Here is a 21034-nt window from a genome sequence, read left to right as displayed (position 1 = left end):
GATTGTTCTTCCACTGATATAATAACCATTTTAGAGTTTTCTTTAACTTTATTTTTGTTTTTCCAATTTTAATCATCTTTTTCTTGGTGCTATACTAGCGTACCATTTTTACATAGTTTAACACCTGCTTCATCTGCAGGGGGGTAACTGCTGGCTTTGTAAAACGCAGACTATTGTTTGATAGTTAATTTTTCATACTTGGTTATTTTGTCCACGTGGAGGAAAAAAATCCTTTTGTTCCATTCATATTGCACAGCAAAAACCCATTAGCGAGTGTTGCATAATAACTTTGTATTTTGTTTAAGGTTTTATTTATGTCCATACAAAAATCGAACTATTAATACATGTTTAGTGAATAAATATTTAATATTTAGTCTGTATTCATATAGTTTGATCTGTGTTTTTTAAAAATAAATTCAATTGGTGAAAACTACTCAATATAATTATAGTTCAGGCAAATCCTGACGTCAAGCGCATAACAACATGCAATCTGCAAGTGTCATGATACACAGGAGTGGCTGCATTTTGATAGCTTCTTCTGATAGAACTATAGTGGTTGGGAGAACAGCAGTAGGGGGAAAGGAGCTTGATGCAAGAGATGGTCTTTAATGTGCAATTGTTATTCATTTTAGTTTAATCACTCAGAATGATCGATTTATGAATCAAATCAACCCATATAGCCACCGTTAGGTGACATTTCATAGTGTGAGCTTATCTGTTCTGATTCCGGTATAATAAACATTTAGATGATGGAACAATGGAGTCTAAATCCTCTGTATCTGTCCATCCATCTCCCATCTATTGCCATGTTATACCATACCTTCTGTTCCTGGTCCTCTATGATCAATAGATCGGCTCCCATCCCTTCACACACTTCCCGACTCTCATTCCAAGTTCTGCGATCTCCTCCAGATGAAAAGTAATAACAGTTCTCTCTGTACCTCAACCAACCATCGGGACACACCACACACCCTATAAGAAAATGTTTTCATTGTTTTCCACGTAATCCATGTACATAAACTTTGTCCTTCTTGGCTTTTATGCTAGTGTAGTATCTAGCATGTTACACATGCATTGCCTGTTTACCTTTAAATAAATGTGTCCCTACCACAGTCTGTAACTAGAGGATGTTCTATGTAGATAGTCCCACCCTTCCTCTTCATGCTTTAGCCTCCATTCACCACATGTACTGTATCTAGCTGGAGCTAGACACAGTATACATTTTTGATCTCATGTTCATCTGTTATGATCTTCACAAGTTTTTTTTATCCGCTTCACCCCCAGAAGAATTTACCCCCTTCCTGACCAGAGCACTTTTTGCGATTCGGCACTGCGTCGCTTTAACTGACAATTGCGCGGTCGTGCGATGTGGCTCTCAAACAAAATTGACGTCCTTTCTTTCCCACAAATAGAGCTTTCTTTTGGTGGTATTTGATCACCTCTGCAATTTTTATTTTTTGCGCTATAAACAAAATAAGAGCGACAATTTTGAAAAAAACGCATTATTTTTTACTTTTTGCTATAATAAATATCCCCCAAAAATATATAAAAAAACATTTTTTTTCCTCAGTTTAGGCCGATACGTATTCTTCTACATATTTTTGGTAAAAAAAAACGCAATAAGCGTTTATTGATTGGTTTGCGCAAAAGTTATAGCGTGTACAAAATAGGGGATAGATTTATGGCATTTTTATTAATAATTTTTTTTTACTAGTTTTGGTGGCGATCAGCGATTTTTATTGTGACTGCGACATTATGGCGGACACATCGGACATTTTTGACAGATTTTTGAGACCATTGTCATTTATACAGCAATCAGTGCTATAAAAATGCTTTGATTCCTGTGTAAATGACACTGGCAGTGAAGGGGTTAACCATTAGGGGGCGGGGAGGGGTTAAGTCAGTACTAGGGAGTGTTTTCTAACTGTAGGGGGGTTGGGCTGTGTGCGTCAGTATACTGATCTCTGCTCCGATGACAGGGAGCAGAGATCCAGTGACACTGTCACTAGGCAGAATGGGGAGATGCTGTTTACATCAGCATCTCCCCGTTCCTGCTCTCCGTGAGACGATCGCGGGTATCCCCGTGGCGATCGAGTCCGCGGGACCCGCGACCCGACTCACGGAGCCCCCGACCCGCGCGCGCGCGCTGCCGACGGCGCGCACGCAATGACACGGCGGGAAATTCAAATGGACGTACCTGTACGCCCATTTGCCCAGCCGTGCCATTCTGCCGACGTACATAGTCGTGCGCCGGTCGGGAAGCGGTTAATTAAAGGTTTCTATGATCCGCAAAATGTCACTTGGATTGGGTCACTGTCTACCAAGCTACTGGACTGTAAGTTTGGCTATCTCACCACAACTAGACCATTTAAAGAGATCACACTTTCAGTGCATAGGTTTCAGAAGCAGAACGGTTTCTGTTTTTATTAGAATCCAGTAGGAGTGCTTAGCCATCATGCTGGCCTTCTGACTGGGATGGCTGGCTGTATAGTATCACTGCTGGTATGATGGGGTCCTGAGGGATCTTCCCCATGGGAAAGAAACCTAATTAAGGGTACACCCAGTAAGGTGGATGTCAGGAGTATTTCCCTGGTGTGGAGGGTTCAGAGGTGCCCAATGCTTCCTGATTTGACTATGCTACTTTTTCTGGTCAGTGGCTGTAAATGCAGAGATGTCAAGCGGTGCTTCGGAGTGTCATATCAGGGTGCTGGAGTTGCCCTATGGGCTTAGGACCCCACTGTATAAAAGTGCACTAGCCCCTACCCCCCTTAGGCACCTATGCTTCTTTCTGTACTATGCCTCATGACCTAGGCCTTTTGGCCGAGATTGGGGTAATTTTTGTTACCAAGCTGCAAGGCCTAGCCATTGTCTTGCATATTCACACTTTTTATTTACTTTTATCTCCATGTCTCCACTTTCACTTTTTTGTATGTCACCTTTCACTCAAAAAGTGTAGGGTGTGGGTTTTTGGGCCTACCTCGAAATCTAGGGGGAGGATTTGTGGCCATAAGGTTCCAGCCTACTTTTCCTTTGGGGGTGTCTCTCTTTAGGAGATCCTCCCACCTAGTACTCATTGGTCAGCTTAAGCTAATCTTGAGGAGCAGAGGTCCACCAGGCCTTTTAGCTAAGTGGACCTGAGAGTGCCTTACCCCCATCAGGAGCCTTGTGCCATAAAGGGCCAGGGAAGCGTCCTTCCTCTGCGGTAGGGGACCAATACACACCACAGTACACTTTTTTGTTAGTTCACGTCTACTTTTTTTGGTTCAATTTGGTGTTTTCCTTTTGTGTATTGTGGGTTCAATTAAAAAAAATATTGTCCTTCAAAACTCAGTCTTAGCCAAATAATGGAAGCTTACATATTTCTCTCACTGTAACTGTATTTTAACCAGTTCAGCACTCACACACATTTTCACTATGGGCCTATTGATTCAATGTAACATACAAGCCCATTGTATTTTGATGACAGTTTTTAGAGCGTGTGTGGTATGTGGTAAGCCTTTAACTGGTTATTCACAGAACAGAACCAAGCTTGGTGCCCAAGCTGTATTGCTTAACTACAATAGAGAGAAGTCAAGTCACTGGGCTGGCGGACAGAAAAGTGACCACCCTGGGAGCCACCTACCAAGTCTTTGTTTAGGTTTGTGGATTGTAAAGGAAATTTGTAAGTTCTGCATATATATGTATTCTATTTTGTATGTATTGCACACTGCAGTCACTATGTACTTGGCATCGATAATGTTTTCATTACATGTTTGCATTCTTTCAAATCCTGATTAGAATTAGCCTGCCTATGTTACGCTCCTTGTTACCATAAAACTACAATTGTAATATTAATGTGATACCTATGTAATCATGTGTATAAAAAAACTTCAATTGCGTCATAATAAAGCAGAACAGTTATTTGGAAAGATGCGGAGCGTATCTTTTGTGTCTGTTCCCTACTGCAGTAGTTATTATTAATTTGGAACCACCAATCAATATGTGGATAGGAGTTGCCTATCTATAAAATTTCCAGAACAAGATATAAGAGATATGGGAAAGCACAAAAGTGTGAGCCGGACCGAACATTTGGCATTCCAATAGTTTTCTTTTACATGTATCTGTTTTTAAAATGGAGAGAGGGTGCTACAAGACTTTTAAAATACCTTCCTGGCCATGGCTGCAAACCCTATGATGTACATCACCAAGCCATCATGAGCTGACCACCAAACACTTTTTGGGGACCAGTGACACTAATAGAGTGATTAGTGTGAAAGAAATATGCACTGTCACAGTTCTAATAACACTGGGTGGCATGGGGTTAACAGCAGGGTCAATCAAAGGGTTAATTGAATGCCTAGCCTGTGCTTTATCACTGTGGGGGAGGTGCATTGACTAGGGGAGGGCATTGATCTCATGCTCCTGCTTTACAGGAACCATACCTTCCCTTCTGACAGAACAGTAATCTGCCTTGTTTACATACTTAGATTGCCATTCCGTCTGTGTCCTGTCTAATCGGTGGGTGCCGGGGGACATCAAGTCCGCGGTACCTGCCACTGGCATTCCACTGCCACAGACCGAGAAGTGTCAGATCATGTACTGGGTACGTATTCTGGCACAGAGCGGCCGCCCTGCCGCAGTATATGTACGGTGGGCGTTCCGCAAGCGGTTAAGGGCCTGTTTCCTCTTTGTGTAGGTTTAAGGTTTGCATTTGTGCACCACTCCAGTTATTCTCTACTTGATAAGATCACCAGGCCAGTATCTACAGGGCTTACCAGCAGGTTTCTTACTGGTGGCCACACACAGCTGCTTCTTTATTTCCATCATCCTGATTTCCAAATCACAGAGCTGATCTATAAAGAAGGAAAACAATGGATAAATAACAACTCTTTTTTGTAGAAACCATTTAATATTTATATTCATTTAATTTGTGTAAAATAGGCTTGCCATTTCTGTCTTGTAACCCTGCCAATACAACCAAATCTCTGACCTCACTTTTCTTCAATGCAGTTAAAGATATACATCTTGGTGAAGGACCTCCATAGCATGTGATTGGACATTGAAGAAGTCACAACTCACTGGATAAGGTCATCCCTGTGCTCCCTCCTTCTTTCTCCCTGTGTCAGATTGACATAACTGTACATGAGATGAAGGCCTCACAGTTTTGCCTTGAGGAGGGAAGCTACAAACAGATAATATAAACACAGCTAATATGGCTATGTAGCCACCCTGTCCTAAACAGGGGTGACTAGTTAAAATTAAGCCTTGCTGGGTGGTAGGGTGCTGCTTGATTGATCCATATTGCTAGGTCTATAACCCGTGAGGGGCGTAGCACATGCTCAGTGCTGGGCAATAAGCCATAAGTGCCTCCAGAGGTCAGGGGTGCTACACTGACTACTCACACTTACTGCCAAATTAGGCATAATGGTCCCTCTGTGTTCTCTCTCTGTTTATCACCTACTAGTTCCCCCTTGTTCTTCTTCTGTTAAAATTCCTATTTACGCTATGCTGTAGGATTACACAACTCAATGTTCTTGACGCACACTTGTTGGCAAGTGTAGTGCCTCTTTATTTGTTGCCCCTTCTTTGGTTATGTAGTGGGTGGAGTCTGCCTTTTTAGTGCCAGCTGTGGTTGGGGTTGGGCAGTTTTGTTATGGGAAAAAAGTAATCCCTGATCAATGCCATGTAGATCTGTGGTCTGTACACGAGCGAGAGAGGACCCTCTGCAGGGCTGAACTGCCAGGAGGACTGGTTTGGATACCCTAGGGAGAAGTTGGAAAAACCCTGCTACCTCTGACTTTTCTTTAGCAAGTCTGTGGCTTGATTCAGGACAGCCTCAGGGCCTGGGATTGAGGAACGCCCTCATATTTGAAACCATCTTTGGGGGACTTATTGGAAAGAGCTGGTAAGATGGCGGGTAGGGATGGTACTGCACATTGATAACAAGTGTTCTGCACTGTAACTTTATACTTAGAAGAAGATGCAATGTTGAATGTGCCTGAGTTACTATAGTAATGCGTTAAAAAGCTTTTAGACTGGACATTCTTTATTTTGGGTAACAGGCCTGTGGATAGGAATATGTGTGCATGTGGACCTCAGGCCAGGAGAATGAGTGACACAAGATGGCGGAGTATCTCCAAAAGGAGGTATGTGAATATTTATTTAGTTTATGTTTATCCATGTTCTGGGCCTCATTACATATTGGAATTTTTCTTATAGGTCCCCCTTTTCCTGTTCTTGGCCGTTGTTTTACAAGGTGTTATCACCACTTCTCTTCTATTTGGATGCCTCTATTGGATTACAATATCCTGGGGTTCTTCGGTATGTTGAAAGGCCAATACAAGCTTTGTGGACGATTGATGGTATATAGGAATTCTTTGCTCAAATCACTGCTTTTTGACATGTGAGTTTTTTTGTATATTCTGACAGGGGTTTTTTATATATCCTGTCAGTTATATGTTATACGGTACATTTTTGTATTCTATGCATTTATACTGTATTTTACATTTCAGAAATGGCAAATTGTCCCTGATGAAGATTATATTTACATATTTAGAAACGCGTTAGACTCTCACTCATGGATGATGTTCATTTATGTAGTGGGATTTCTTTGCCACCACTGTTAATTACTGTATATAATATTTTTGCTATCTATGTGATTATCTTTGTTAAAAGTCTGTTTTTTAAACTTTTGCATTAATAAAAATTTAATATTTTATATAGTTTTTTATCTATTCAATAATTGAAGTTCTTTCTGTCTTTAAATGTTGAGGGATGATGGCAAATTACACATCAGTCTCTGGGAGCCTATTTATTGTGACTATCCTATCTGGAGAAGAAGCGGGAGAGGTCCTGGGACTGTTAGGCAGGAACCATCGACCTACCCTGGACCCATACACGCTTGACGGCATCTTCTAACATTGCATGTCTATTTGTTTTATACCCTGTAACTTGTGATTTGCTTATTATCTTTCTATACCTGCAGTGATACTACCTATTGTTTACATCCATGATACTGTAGCGCCCTCTACCACAGGTAGGTGTTAGAGGTGAGGTTTTTGTGTGATAGCTGCCAGGCAGGTAAATTTAGGCAGGCCTATGCTTCATGCTAGGCCTGCTTGTTTTGATCTGTGGGGCAGGGAGTGGTTAGTGTAGCAGTGGGTGTGACCACCTGTGCTTCAGTTCTTGGGCGCCTCCCCTGCTTCCAGGGAGAATGTTCTGGAAGAGGGGCAGGGCTGGGAATTGGATTGACAGGGAGCTCATGTGAGAAGCCCTGACCAATCCCCAATTGGAATTGGCAGGGGGCAGGCCTCCTACTTAAACTCAGGTCCAGCCCAATGGAGGGGAGTTGTCGGCTGGGTGAAGTGAAGAATTGAGTGTTAGACTGCTGCAGGAGTCCCACCCCATCGGGGGGGGGGGGTGCGCGCCTCAGCAGAGGAGCTCGGGAGCTGGGAGGAAGCCTCTCTCCTTACACGGTCATGGAGGAGGTGTTCTGGAACAGAGGAGCTGGAGAAGCGGTCGGTACTCATGTCCGGGTAAATCCTTTACCAAGGACTCAGGGCTGTAGAAGGTCGGTGAGTGAGGCACAGTGGATATCTGGAGGAGGCATGACAGGGGAGCTGTGTGCAAGGCCAGACGAGAGACGGTTTGGTTTTGTGTCAAATCAATGTGGCCTGCGGGCCCAGGATTTGCAAGTCAGGCTAGCTGGAATCAGTAGCCCAGCAACTTTATAATGCTGCTAACATCTAGGCTGTCAAGAAGGGGCAGGCCCCAGGCCTATTAAAACTCAGCAAAGTTCAGCAAACCACCTGGGATTATTCAGAGTGATCCCTGGTGCAGTGTAAAGATGATGGGGCGGAGAGACTAACATTTGACAGTGAAGTTTTGTGCAGGAGGAGAAGAGTCCTGGGAGCAATAGTCTGCAGGAGTTCGTGCAGAGGAGGAGTAACGGTCTGCAGGAGTTGGTGCAGAGGAGGAGTAACGGTCTGCAGGAGTTGGTGCAGAGGAGGAGTAACGGTCTGCAGGAGTTGGTGCAGAGGAGGAGTAACGGTCTGCAGGAGTTGCTGCAGAGGAGAGACTGTAAATGTTAGAGTCCATAATTTTTTCCAAGCTCAATTCTGTAATAATGATGGCAAAGTAATCTGTTCTGTGGTCATCCCATACCCCTTCCCCAACCAAGTTATATTCCCCATATAAACAAAAACAAAACAAAGCAAAGCAAATGACTGTTCATTCCTCTGAGAGTGATGTATGAAGGTCTGGCAGCAGGGTGAACATGGTGGATGTTAGTAATTAGTAGCAACCATCCGCTACAATACCTTTTTGTTGAATCTAATAAAGACAAGTGATCTATAAACACATTATGAAAAAAACATTTACTATATAAATAAATAAAAGTAAATAGTGGCGCTAATAACTGAAATAACAAACACCCAGTGACAAGTGTTGATGACTACCAAACAAGTAATAAATAAATGAATATGATCATAATCCGTGACTAAACAGTCCATATATACATCATGATGTTTCAAACAATAATGTGATCTTGAATTCTTCCACCACACCACGCTCACTTGGTGATTCCACTCCCATCTGGATAAGCAGTCGCCAGATAAAGATGCCTTGCACTCTCATGCTTGGCAAATCAGCATCAGCCCTCACAAGGTTAAATATCCACCGATATCCAATCGTGACACCAGATGTCATAGACTCTCCGCATATAATAAACAAAGTGCTCCAAAAGTGCAGTAATGTGGTGGTAAATTTATTGCATTAAAAAAGCTTCAAATTTTGCACTCACATGAAAACAGGTAGTAAAGTAAAGCACTTGTAGCATCAAGAACTGCCATAATATGATCACAATGGACCGAGCGTGTGTGATCAGTAGCTTGGTATCTAACTCAGATGAAATTGTGCACCTCGGAACGTCACCTCCGGTATTGTGTCAAACGTCATAACTGGTTGCCGTACATCGACGTCCCGACGTGTTGCCGAGCAAGGCATCTTTATCTGTTGAGTGCTTATCCAGAGGAGAGAGGAATCACCAAGTGCACGTGGTGTAGTGGAAGGATTCAAGATCACATTATTGTTTGAAACATCATGATATATATATGGACTGTTTAGTCATAGATTATGATCATATTCATTTATTTATTACTTGTTTGGTAGTCATCAGCATTCATCACTAGGTGTTTGTTATTTCACTAGCGCCACCATTTACCTTTATTTATTTATATAGTAAATGTTTTTCCATAATTTGCTCATTTTAAAGTGGCAGCTTTTTATATTGAGTGTGTCCTTGGTGCAGTGGTGGGACCTCAAGTGTTGGTGTACGAATCTTGGGGACCATCTGATCTATAAACACAGCTAAGAAAATGAGGGTCCCCTGCGACCCAATACCTTTGCTACTTGGTATCTGTGATACATTAGAGGCCCCCCAATCTAAAAAAATATTTGTATTTTACACAGCTTTTTATGCTAGGAAAGCAATCTTTCTACAATGGAATAAGCCCCTTCCCCCTATGGTCCACCAATGGCAAATCCTGATAGACTTGTCACTGCCCCTGTACAAGCTGACATATATGGGATGAAACTGCCCCAAAAAGTTTGGTAAACTCTGGGCGGCCTGGGTCTGTGAGCGGCGGCTGCCTCTGAAGTAGAGTTTGGAATGAGGCATTATTGATGGTCTACTATATGTATAAATACACAATTCGCTCAGGCAATGTTACTCCCAATACTGTAGAAGTGGACTATTCTTTCTTTCCTCTCTGTGGGAGGATCAGCCAGCGCTCTCTTCTTCCTGGGCCTTGCTGAGTGCACACCTCTCTGTGGCTGAGAGAGGAGGCTGCAGCCTACCACTCAGCGATCGAGTGATATCAACCTGGCTCTGGAGGGTCTAACAATGCTGGCTGTTCATCAGACATCTGATGGACACTATGACTATCTGCTTCCAGCAGCTGTGAATGATCGCTGGTCGCTTTCCTGAAGGATGTCTCTCCCAGGATCGCTATCTGCCAGGCATGTGTCCTATCCGGTCATTGGTGAGAGGGCAATCGCCCACCATTTGCAATCCTTCCCTGGTTACTTTATTTGAACACTGTGTACAGACACCTTATCCTTGGGAACACTTTACTGCATTTCTATAAGACACTGTACATAGACATCTTTACCGAAAACCACTTTAAAGGAGTACCACTAGCCTGCTTAAGCCATTCTGTGTGCCATCACATCACTGTGCTTTATTGGATATAATCTAATGAGCTCCAACTGCCGGTGAAGACTATCAGGCCTGCATCTTGGACATTGCTGTTGTTACTATTTGTGAGTAACTAATGTGACCAGAAATGTGTGGACTGCCACAGAGAATGTCAGGCACAACTAGTGTAAAATAATATAATTTATTTAAAAGATAAGTGAATAACAAAGATATAAACGCACCTCCAACATACCAAACGGTGTAAAACAAACCAAATAGTGACACACAATGTACAACTGCCTAAACTAAGTATATACAGCAGATAGGGGATGCAAAATTGTAATCGTAGCTGAGCCAGGGTCATACACAGGAGATCAAGCAGAGGGAGCTGGGAGCAAGACAGGACAGGAAAAGGGTACCAGGAGATAGAGAGAGCAGGTGGGACGGGATCAGGCTGCAGGGCAGGAGTCCAGGAACAGATAGATGCAAGATGCATGATAGCAGGCCAGGGGCACATGAAGATCAAAACACCAAGGCAACCAGAGCAGGACAGACAGGATTTAAATATACTTTCTGCAATGAGCATCAGGTGATGACTAATGAGCTTCTGGCTGCTGGGAGACACCCGCTGGTGGACACTGGAACTGCAGCCATTGAATCTGGGAGCACACAGTGTCATCTGCAGGTGAGCCCTTTCCTGACAGTACCCCCCTCTAAGGAGTGGCCTCAGGATGTTCCAATTAGCAGAAAAAGTCCATAAAAAACATTCCTCCATTACACATGTCCAAAGAAATAGTTCCTCGTAGGCTGAAGAAGTGCCGGGTTCCAAGCAAGATGCCCTACTGCCAAGATCCATCAATAGTCAAAGTGTTCCCCAACCCAGGTCAGGTAACTGGCAAAGTATCCAACTGTTGAAGTCAAGACACTGGCTGGGTGACCTGCTGGCCAGATTCCCTGAGATGTACAGCATTTGACACTCCAAGTCCCTCAAAACAGCAGATAACCCAATTCTGGGGTCCCACGGGTTATTTACAAACTTAGCCCTGGGGTCATGTGACAATAACAGAATCCAGACACCAAAGTGTCTCATCATAACCGAGTAGCTTGCCTGGTTTCTAGGACTTTATCTGCACATTAAAAGCCACGTAGGTCTCTCTGAGGCACTGGTTACCCAACCTGGGTCCCCTAGTACAGCCAGAGCTGTGGCACTCGCTTTCGGATCATGACAAGGCACCGATCGTACTCTGCCATTCACCCGGAAGCTTAGCATGACCAGGGCCATGAAGGCAAACGCAGCTTCTAGTTACCCCGGGTATGTCCGGACCACCAGACTTGGGCCCCATAGGAGCAACATACTGCCAGAGGGACTCGACCGAGGCAACCATAAAATGAGTCTTAGGCCAAGCAGGTAACCCATATAAGGCACGTGAGGATTTAGAGCTTTCAGATTCATTAGCAGGTGGAAACTTAGCCTTTGCACAACAATCCGACTAAGTAGCTGGCATAGTCAGTAGAACCCGGCTGTGTGGTAGGGAGAAGATAAACACGATCAAAGGTAGACTTGTCATTGGGCAGTGGACCATTAGAGGCAGGCAGGTTGTTGGGTACAGAACTTCCAGATGCAGGCTGGGCATCAGGGACCGGATCATCAGGCTGGGCAGCAGGAAAAGGCACATCAGGCTGGGCAGTGGGCAGAGGCACATCAGGCTGGGCAGCGGGCAGAGGCACATCAGGCTGGGCAGCAGGCAGAGGCACATCAGGCTGAGCAGCGGGCAGAAGGACATCAAGCTGGGAAGCGGCACATCAAGCTGGGCAGGGGGCAGAGGCACAGCAGGCTGGGCAATGGGTACTAGAAAATCAGACTTGGTGACTGGCACAGGATCATCAGTCTGGACGGCGGGAACTGGGACATCAGGTTGGGCATCAGGAACCGGATCATCAGGAACTGGATCATCAGGCTGGGTATCAGGAACTGGATCATTAAGCTGGGAATTGGGCATCGGATCATCAAGCTGGGCATCGGGCACCGGAACAGCAGGCAGAGCAGCGGGCACTGGAATAGGCTGCTCAGCGGGCCCCGGAACAGGCTGGACAGCGGGCACCAGAGCAGCAGGCTGGACAGTGGGCACTGGAACAACAGGCTGGACAGCGTATGGAAACAAACAGAAGAACTCCTGCGCTGCTGGCGGACTCCTATACTACCAAGGGGACACTGCTGCAACACCTATAAGACTGCTCCAAACAGACAAATACAAGCATGAATACTAGGGGGGTGGTGGTTGCGCTGTGATGGGAAGGGGGATAGGGAAAGGGAGAGACTACACTAAAGTGCATGTGACAAACATGTCAAGTGACCTACAGAAAACCATAAAACAAAAATAAACAACACACTGATAAGTGTATATAGTGAGCGACTGAAAAGGCACACTGACTAGTGCATATATTAAACAAATGAAAAATACCACTAAAAAGTGTTGGCATGAAGGGAGAGTGGAATTAAATCACATGGAAGTGAGTAATGCACATGGTGAAAGGGGCAATCAGGCTAATGAGATATTAAAAATAATAATAATAATAATAATAATAATAATAATAAACAATAAGTGCATGCGACACTAAGTGCACAAATGGACAAATAAATGATGGATAACAAATGGTCTTATACATAAATCAGAGGCACTCGACCAGTGAAACCATGAAAATGGAGTATAACATAAAACATAAAAAATCAATAATTGATGGCAGAAAAAAAATTGCATACATATGAAAAACCGAATAAAAATTGTGTTGAATATAAGAAAAACACAGTCCCGCCACCAGGTGTGATAATTCTGAGTCGTAGTCCAAAGAACCCAAAATATAACAGGGGAAGAGGGGTGGTCTTCGATGGGGGCACCTCAGTGTACACAGGCCCCTTACCTTACAGCTGTAAGGTATACAGCATATGTATTAGACGCCCAGTAAGTGATGAAGTCCAGACAATGGCAGCAGATGGTATGGCTCACAAATGCAGTGGTATCGTATGCGAAAAAAAAGATGAACAGCATATGGTGTGATACCGTTTGAAAATAGCAATAGGGAGATGAGGGGGGGGGGGTGGTTGCACTCACTTGTGACAGATGAGCGCAAGCCTCAAACCACGAGTGCCGAACTCGTATAGTCCACACCACTGGCCAAAGGACCCTCCAACGTCTCCTGTAGCTCACCACCCGTCATACGTCATATAAGTGGTGTAATATCAAGACAAGAAAACCGCATATAGCGTAATCCCGTATATAAAACACACTTTATTGTATAAGTAAAATCACTATAAACTTACAAAAGTTGTCGGCTGGGGGGTAAAACACTCCGCGAGCGCCGTGCTCGTAACATCAGCTGTTGTGTGGCAGCGTCCCGTGCTCCTAACGCGTGTCGTCACGTCACGTGACTTCTTCAGAGGGTCCTCTGAAGAAGTCACGTGACGTGACGACACGCGTTAGGAGCACGGGACGCTGCCACACAACAGCTGATGTTACGAGCACGGCGCTCGCGGAGTGTTTTACCCCCCAGCCGACAACTTTTGTAAGTTTATAGTGATTTTACTTATACAATAAAGTGTGTTTTATATACGGGATTACGCTATATGCGGTTTTCTTGTCTTGATATTACACCACTTATATGACGTATGATGGGTGGTGAGCTACAGGAGACGTTGGAGGGTCCTTTGGCCAGTGGTGTGGACTATACGAGTTCGGCACTCGTGGTTTGAGGCTTGCGCTCATCTGTCACAAGTGAGTGCAACCCCCCCCCTCCCTCATCTCCCTATTGCTATTTTCAAACGGTATCACACCATATGCTGTTCATCTTTTTTTCGCATACGATACCACTGCATTTGTGAGCCATACCATCTGCTGCCATTGTCTGGATTTCATCACTTACTGGGCGTCTAATACATATGCTGTATACCTTACAGCTGTAAGGTAAGGGGCCTGTGTACACTGAGGTGCCCCCATCGAAGACCACCCCTCTTCCCCTGTTATATTTTGGGTTATTTGGACTACGACTCAGAATTATCACACCTGGTGGCGGGACTGTGTTTTTCTTATATTCAACACAATTTTTATTCGGTTTTTCATATGTATGCAATTTTTTTTCTGCCATCAATTATTGATTTTTTATGTTTTATGTTATACTCCATTTTCATGGTTTCACTGGTCGAGTGCCTCTGATTTATGTATAAGACCATTTGTTATCCATCATTTATTTGTCCATTTGTGCACTTAGTGTCACATGCACTGATTGTTTATTATTATTATTATTATTATTTTTAATATCTCATTAGCCTGATTGCCCCTTTCACCATGTGCATTACTCACTTCCATGTGATTTAATTCCACTCTCCCTTCATGCCAACACTTTTTAGTGGTATTTTTCATTTGTTTAATATATGCACTAGTCAGTGTGCCTTTTCAGTCGCTCACTATATACACTTATCAGTGTGTTGTTTATTTTTGTTTTATGGTTTTCTTTAGGTCACTTGACATGTTTGTCACATGCACTTTAGTGTAGTCTCTCCCTTTCCCTATCCCCCTTCCCATCACAGCGCAACCACCACCCCCCTAGTATTCAGGCTGGACAGCGGGCACCAGAACAGGCTGGACAGTAGGCACTGGAGCAGGCTGGACAAGGGGCACTGGGACATAAGGTTTGGCATCAGGAACCGGATCATCAGGAACTGGATCATCATGCTGGGTTTTAGGAACTGGATCATCAAGCTGGGCATCGGGCAATGCATCAGCAAGTTGGACAGTGGGCACTGGAACATTGGGCTGGACAGCGGGCACCGGAACATCAGGCTGGACAGCAGACTGAAGCAGATCGGCTGGCTTGGAGGCAGGCTGCAGCAGATCTGCTGGTTTGGAGGCAGGCTGAAGCAGATATACGCTGGCTTGGAGGCAGGCTGGAGCAGATCGGCTGGCTTGGAGACAGGCTGGAGCAGATCGGCTGACTTGGAGGCAGGCTGGAGCAGATCGGCTGGCTTGGAGGCAGGCTGGAGCAGATTGGCTGGCTTGGAGGCAGCCTGGAGCAGATCGGCTGGCTTGGAGGCAGACTGAAGCAGATCGGCTGGCTTGGAGGCAGACTGGAACAGATCAGCTGCCTTGGAGGCAGAATGGAGCAGATCGAATGGCTTGGAGGCAGGCTGGAGCAGATCGGCAGGCTTGGAGGCAGGCTGGAGCAGATTGGCTGGCGTGGAGGCAGGTTGGAGCAGATCAGTTGGCATGGAGGCAGGCTGGAACAGATCTGCAGGCGTGGAGGCAGACTGGAACAGACCGGCTGGTATGGAGGCAGACTGGAACAGATCGGCTGGTGTGGAAGCAGGATTAGATAGTGGCAGGATTGTGTGGGTTGGGAAAAACTTTGGTTTCTTTTTAGGTTTAGCAACTGAAGTTCTGTATGTGAATGCAGGGCTGTGAGTAGAGGATGCAGCTGATGAAAGACAAGAGTCGGAGGATGGTAAAAAAGAGGGAGTAGTTGCTAAGGAAGATTTCTGTGGGGTTGCCCAAGGCAGCAGAGAAGAAGTAATCTTCAATGGGTTAAAGGCAGGGTAGGTGCAGTAAGTGGAAACAGGGTACTGACACATAGTTGGTAGCAGGGTATATTGGGCTGCAACTGTGGCTGTTGTGAATGACGGAGAGAGAGATACTTGAGAAGGCAAGTGTCTAACAGCAGGAATGGGTTGGTGCAAGTTCTCTGGGGCTGAATGCAATATATCTGACCATGCTTATAGTAATGGCTGAACAAAATTCAGTTTACACTCTACCTGTCTGACAAGAGACTGTACTGCTTTAAGACACTCCACTAGCACCTGTTGGGAACATGCTGAGTAGTGCTCAAAGAAATATGCAGAGTCATCCTCCAAAAGCCACACTAAGGATTCTACCTGAGCCATACTGAATTGGGGAGAAAAGTCATTACCGCCTTTAGGAGTACTGGACAAAGCCAACTCTGCACAGACTTGAATTAAAGGGGTTGTAAACCCTCGTGTTTTTTCACCTTAATGCATCCTATGCATTAAGGTGAAAAAACTTCTGACACTGACCAGCTCCCCAGTTTTACTCACCTGAGCCCATTCGTTCCCACAGTGGCGATGCGCTCTATCTTTCTGCCTATTGTCTCGACTCTTGATTAGATAGATTGATAGCAGCGCAGCCATTGGTTCCTGTTGCTGTCAACCAAATCCAATGACGCGGGCGGGGCCAAGTCTTGCTTTCTGTGTGAATACACGCAGAAGCAGGACTCAGGAGCGCACCCGCACGGGTGTCCCCCAAGGAGAGCGCTTCTCTAATGTGGACACCCGATGTGGGGAGGAGCCGCAAACGCGACCGGGGGACCCCAGAAGAGGTGGATCAGGGCCACTCTGTGGAAAACAAACTGCACAGTGGAGGTAAGTATGACATGTAAGGTAAGGGATGGAGGGACAGCAGGCCCAGATCCTACACCACAATAGAAATATGTGTATTGCAGAAAGTTTAACAATCAGTTATCAGGTATAAAGATACTCCAAACATCTGGTGTTAGCGCTTCAATAATCCCGGCACCATGGTTGTTATGTTGTCAGGATAATTGAAGTGCAATATTTCTATTATTACATTGTAATATAAAATGAAATAGTTCAACTCATCATAATTTGTGTCACTTGCCACGTCGCCTGCCACCAGATGCCATCAGGTGTCCCCAGCTGAGTCCCTCCTTACATCAGGCATCCCCAGAGGAGTGCCTCCTTAAATCAGGCATCCCCAGCAGAGTGCATCCTTAGATCAGGCATCCCCAGCAGAGTGCCTCCTTAGATCAGGTGTCCCCAGCGGAATCCCTCCTTACAGCAGGCGTCCCCAGCAGAGTGCTCCCTTACATCAGGCATTCCCAGCAGAGTGCTTCCTTAAATCAGGCATCCCCAGTGGAGTACCTCCTTACATCGGGTGTCTCCCTGAGGAGTCCCTCCTTACATCAAGTGTCCTCAGCGGAGTCCCTCCTTACATCAAGCATTCCCAGCAGAGTGCCTCCTTAGATCAGGCATCCCCAGCGGAGTGCCTCCTTACATCAGGCATCCCCAGCGATGTCCCTCCTTACATCAGGCATCCCCAGCAGAGTCCCTCCTTACATCAGGTGTCCCTAGTGGAGTCCCTCCTTACATCAGGTGTCCCCAGCGGAGTCCCTCCTTACATCAGGCCTCCCCAGCGGGCGCGCACGGGGGCGGTAGACAGCTGAATAACATTGCGAGGGAGAGCGGGAGGAGCTGAAGTGCAGAGGGCTGGAGGGGCGGAGTTCCGATCTTAGCCGAGAGCCAGGGGAAACAGGAACGAGATCTCGCAGCGGTCATATTTTTGGAGCCAGAAGCAACTCCGGTGCCAAAAACAGTCTTGATTTCCCGGGACAAAAGCAAAATCCCGGGATTTTAATCGGGACGGCCTCCGATTGGGACGAGGGTCCCAAAATCGGGATTGTCCCGGGAAAATCGGGACTGTTGACAATTATGCAGTACAGACAGGATTTAAATGTATAAAATATATTTAAATATATTTAATATATATAAAATATATAAAATATGGCTGCTGGGAGGCACCCGCTGGTGGACACTGGATTTGCAGCCTTTAAATCTGGGAGCACACAGTGCCACCTGCAGGTCCTTTCCTGACACTATTTAAAGGGCCCATGTTCTATCCTTATTCTTTCTGATCTCTTATTAGAATATAAAGGTTGAAATGGGATTCCCCTTTAGTGTGGTGACAATCTGCATTGAATAGTTAATCCTTTATTCTTACAAGTCATTCTCCAGATGGTATTTCATTGCACATATATGTATATTGTGCTCTTGTACTGTTGAACTGTTTCTAATCTTTCTTGTTTGGGGAATTCCTCTCGTGGGTTTGGGCTGGTATCCAGAACTCGTTGGGCAATTACCCCTTTTTGTATATAAATACCCCTCTGCTTACTCCAGTAAAAGCTGAGATAATATAAACATATTTGACTCGTCTGAAGTGTCATTTAAAGGTGCTTGCAAAAGATGTCGGAACCCAGAGTGCCAGGTGGGTTGGAATGTTCACAGGGTCAGGGCGATGCAGACAAACAGGTAGATCCAAGCAGCCCTCAAGGGGGCCGTGCTACACCAGTTTCAGAGATAAATACAGAACAGGGCCTACCCACCAAGACAAAATACAAAACACTTTTAGTTTTTATAATATCAGAAAGATTAAGACAATTGATAAAAAAAAACTGTATGCCATTTTGTTTCACTTATGATATTACAATCAAAGCAAAGGAAGTTGAAGAAAGAACTTTCCAGATGTAATGTGTTTTTGTTGTGTCTTTGTCTCTTTTATTTACAATTTTCTTGGCCACTATGTCTCAATTCAATTTTTATTTTAGAATGTGTTCCATTTTAAATAAATGTTGACCTTTTGTTCAAATGTTTATAAGATGCACAGAAAAAGCCTGACAAAATGAAGTGGTAAAATAGCGAGATACAGAGCAAAGTGAGTAGCTGTTAATTTACCTACAGATTAAGATAGCTGATAAGATAAAAGAGAATGTGTAATAGTTGCAGGTTGATTTTATTTTAATGTTTTATACTGTATATACACAATATGTACATTTTTCAAATAAACATATAATACATGAGAAGGGATTCCCAGAGCACTATGGCTTAGCTAAAGCCAGCAATGCAGAAGAAGCCCACTTTCTAGCATGCTTTCTCTTATTGAAACCTCAGACCAGGTATTGTGATAATGGAGTCAGTGCTCTGATTCATTCACATGGTTGTGGATATTTCAGCTTAAGCAATTAGGTACTGTAAGCTACATATATTTTACAGCACGTGGTACGGAGACAGGAGCAAATATGTGAAATTGAGCCTGAAGCTTCACCTTCTGGCTGGATTTTAAAAAAGAACACACATTTTTGTATGCAATATTTTTTATTTTCCTGGCAAAAATGTACAAATGATGTTTAAAACTCATAAACATTCCCATTCAAATGATTTTGGTACTTTTGGTACCTTATTCTACTATTACATTATAGATATTTTTGTGTAGTGCATGTTAAGTGCATTATACATCACATATTGTCGCTCAATAGTTCTAGTTCTGATCCTAGATGATGTTTAATTCTAGAAAATAATCTTCCATATGGAGGGTGTGATAATCACCTAAGTTCTATTTAGTAAAGAGAACACATACCATTAGATGACTGGGAGCAGTTCTTCCATAGCTGCATCCATTGGCTGATCTCATTTTTCATTGACTGACCTTCATAAACTGGAAGACACAACGACAGGTGACATAATAGGTGAATGTAACTTTTACATGTTAGAAGGATCATCATTTATCACAGTGCAAATCAGAGAAAAGAATTATTTCTGATGGTCTTTAACCACTTCCAGCCCAAGGATGTCATATGACGTCCTTGACTTTCACTGGTGATATCTGAATGATGGGTGCAGCTGCAGGCATCATTCAGATATCTTATTTTTTAGCTGGCTATTCCCTTCACCGTAAGAATGATCATAGCGGCAGTTCAGGCGCTTGATCGTTCTTACAGGTGACAGGAGGGGACCCCCCCTCCTGCCACCCTCCGGTGCTTATCCGGGCTCTCCCGTGCCATCATGAACCCGGAGAAAGAATCCGCCGCCGGATGAAAAGCATAGAGATTTCCAGTGACCAGATGGTCACCAGTCATCTCTATGACCCTCGGAGGCCCGGGCGCGACGTTGTGACATCACGTCCGGGCCGTGGATGTAAACAAAACTGAGATCTCGGCTGGATAGCATCGGATCGTTCATTTTTTTTTAATCTGATGCTTTCCAGCCTGGAGGAGAGATGTGGGGGGGGGGGGGTCTTAGACCCCACATCTCTCCATAAAGAGGACCTGTCATGCCATATTCCTATTACAAGGAATGCTACATTCCTTGTAATAGGAAAAAAGTTATCAAAAAAAAAAATAATTTAAAGAAAAAGTGTAAAAAAAAGAAAAATAAACAATAATAAAAAAATAATAACTTAAGCGCCCCCATCCCCGTGTGCTCGCGCACAGAAGCGAACGCACACGTAAATCCCGCCCACATATGCAAACGCCGTTCAAACCACATATGTGAGATATCACCATGTACGTTAGAACGGGAGCAACAATTCAAGCACTAGACTTTCTCTGTAACTCTAAACATATAACCTGTAAAAAAAATTAAAGCGTTGCCTATGGAGATTTTTAAGTACCAAAGTTTTTCACCATTCCACGAGTGCGTGCAATTTTTTTTTTTCTTTTTTTTTTTTTTGCCACATTAGCGAGAAGGTAGACCATGGAAGTAGCTTTTTCAAATTAAAATTCAAAAAAATACCTCCCTTTTTTCATCACATCATTATGGCTTTTAATCTATTTCATTGATTGGGATATTTCTTAACACAAAGATACAGGAGTAACACCCCCCCACACTATTTCCAGAATAAACCATTAATTACTTACTCCCTACCCTCCGCCACCACCCCCCTTTCCCCACCCTTCCCGAGACCGTACTCCCTCACGTCTCCTATTTTTTCTTTTTTTTTTTTTCTTTTTTTCTTCTTTTTTTTCCTTTTTTTTTTTTCTTTTTTCCCTTCCTTTTGTGGATTTCCCCTTGCTCCCCCTAACTCAGGGTCTGCCCCCTTCGCTGTTCAAGTTGACCATATCTCAGCTGCTCTTATAGATTTTTTAAATCTCTCCCACTCTCCCCACTTTATCCTATATGCCTCCATTTTCATCCCTTCACTGAACCTTAGATACTCCAAGTCCTGTATCTCATTTATTTTATTAATCCAATCCCTCATGGTTGGCCTTTCTTTTCTATTCCAGTTT

At 44.2% G+C, this 21034-nt stretch overlaps 1 protein-coding gene across 1 annotated transcript in view; it reads right to left on the bottom strand.

Moving 5' to 3' along the window:
• Window positions 1-21034, bottom strand: part of LOC141105218 (C-type lectin domain family 2 member D-like) — a 123708-nt gene that overhangs the window by 28178 nt on the left and 74496 nt on the right. Inside the window, exons 3-5 of the mRNA XM_073595105.1 lie at window positions 19387-19464; window positions 4755-4832; window positions 821-972 (exon numbers count right to left, since the gene is read on the bottom strand). Of these exons, the coding sequence (XP_073451206.1) occupies window positions 821-972; window positions 4755-4832; window positions 19387-19464 (308 nt within the window). The remainder of the gene's footprint in view (window positions 1-820; window positions 973-4754; window positions 4833-19386; window positions 19465-21034) is intronic.

Source organism: Aquarana catesbeiana, linkage group LG08 (assembly GCF_042186555.1).
Source record: "Aquarana catesbeiana isolate 2022-GZ linkage group LG08, ASM4218655v1, whole genome shotgun sequence".
In the NCBI taxonomy this organism is placed as follows: domain Eukaryota; kingdom Metazoa; phylum Chordata; class Amphibia; order Anura; family Ranidae; genus Aquarana; species Aquarana catesbeiana.
Note: the sequence above shows the minus strand (reverse complement) of the source record. Positions and strands in the feature narration are given on the sequence as shown.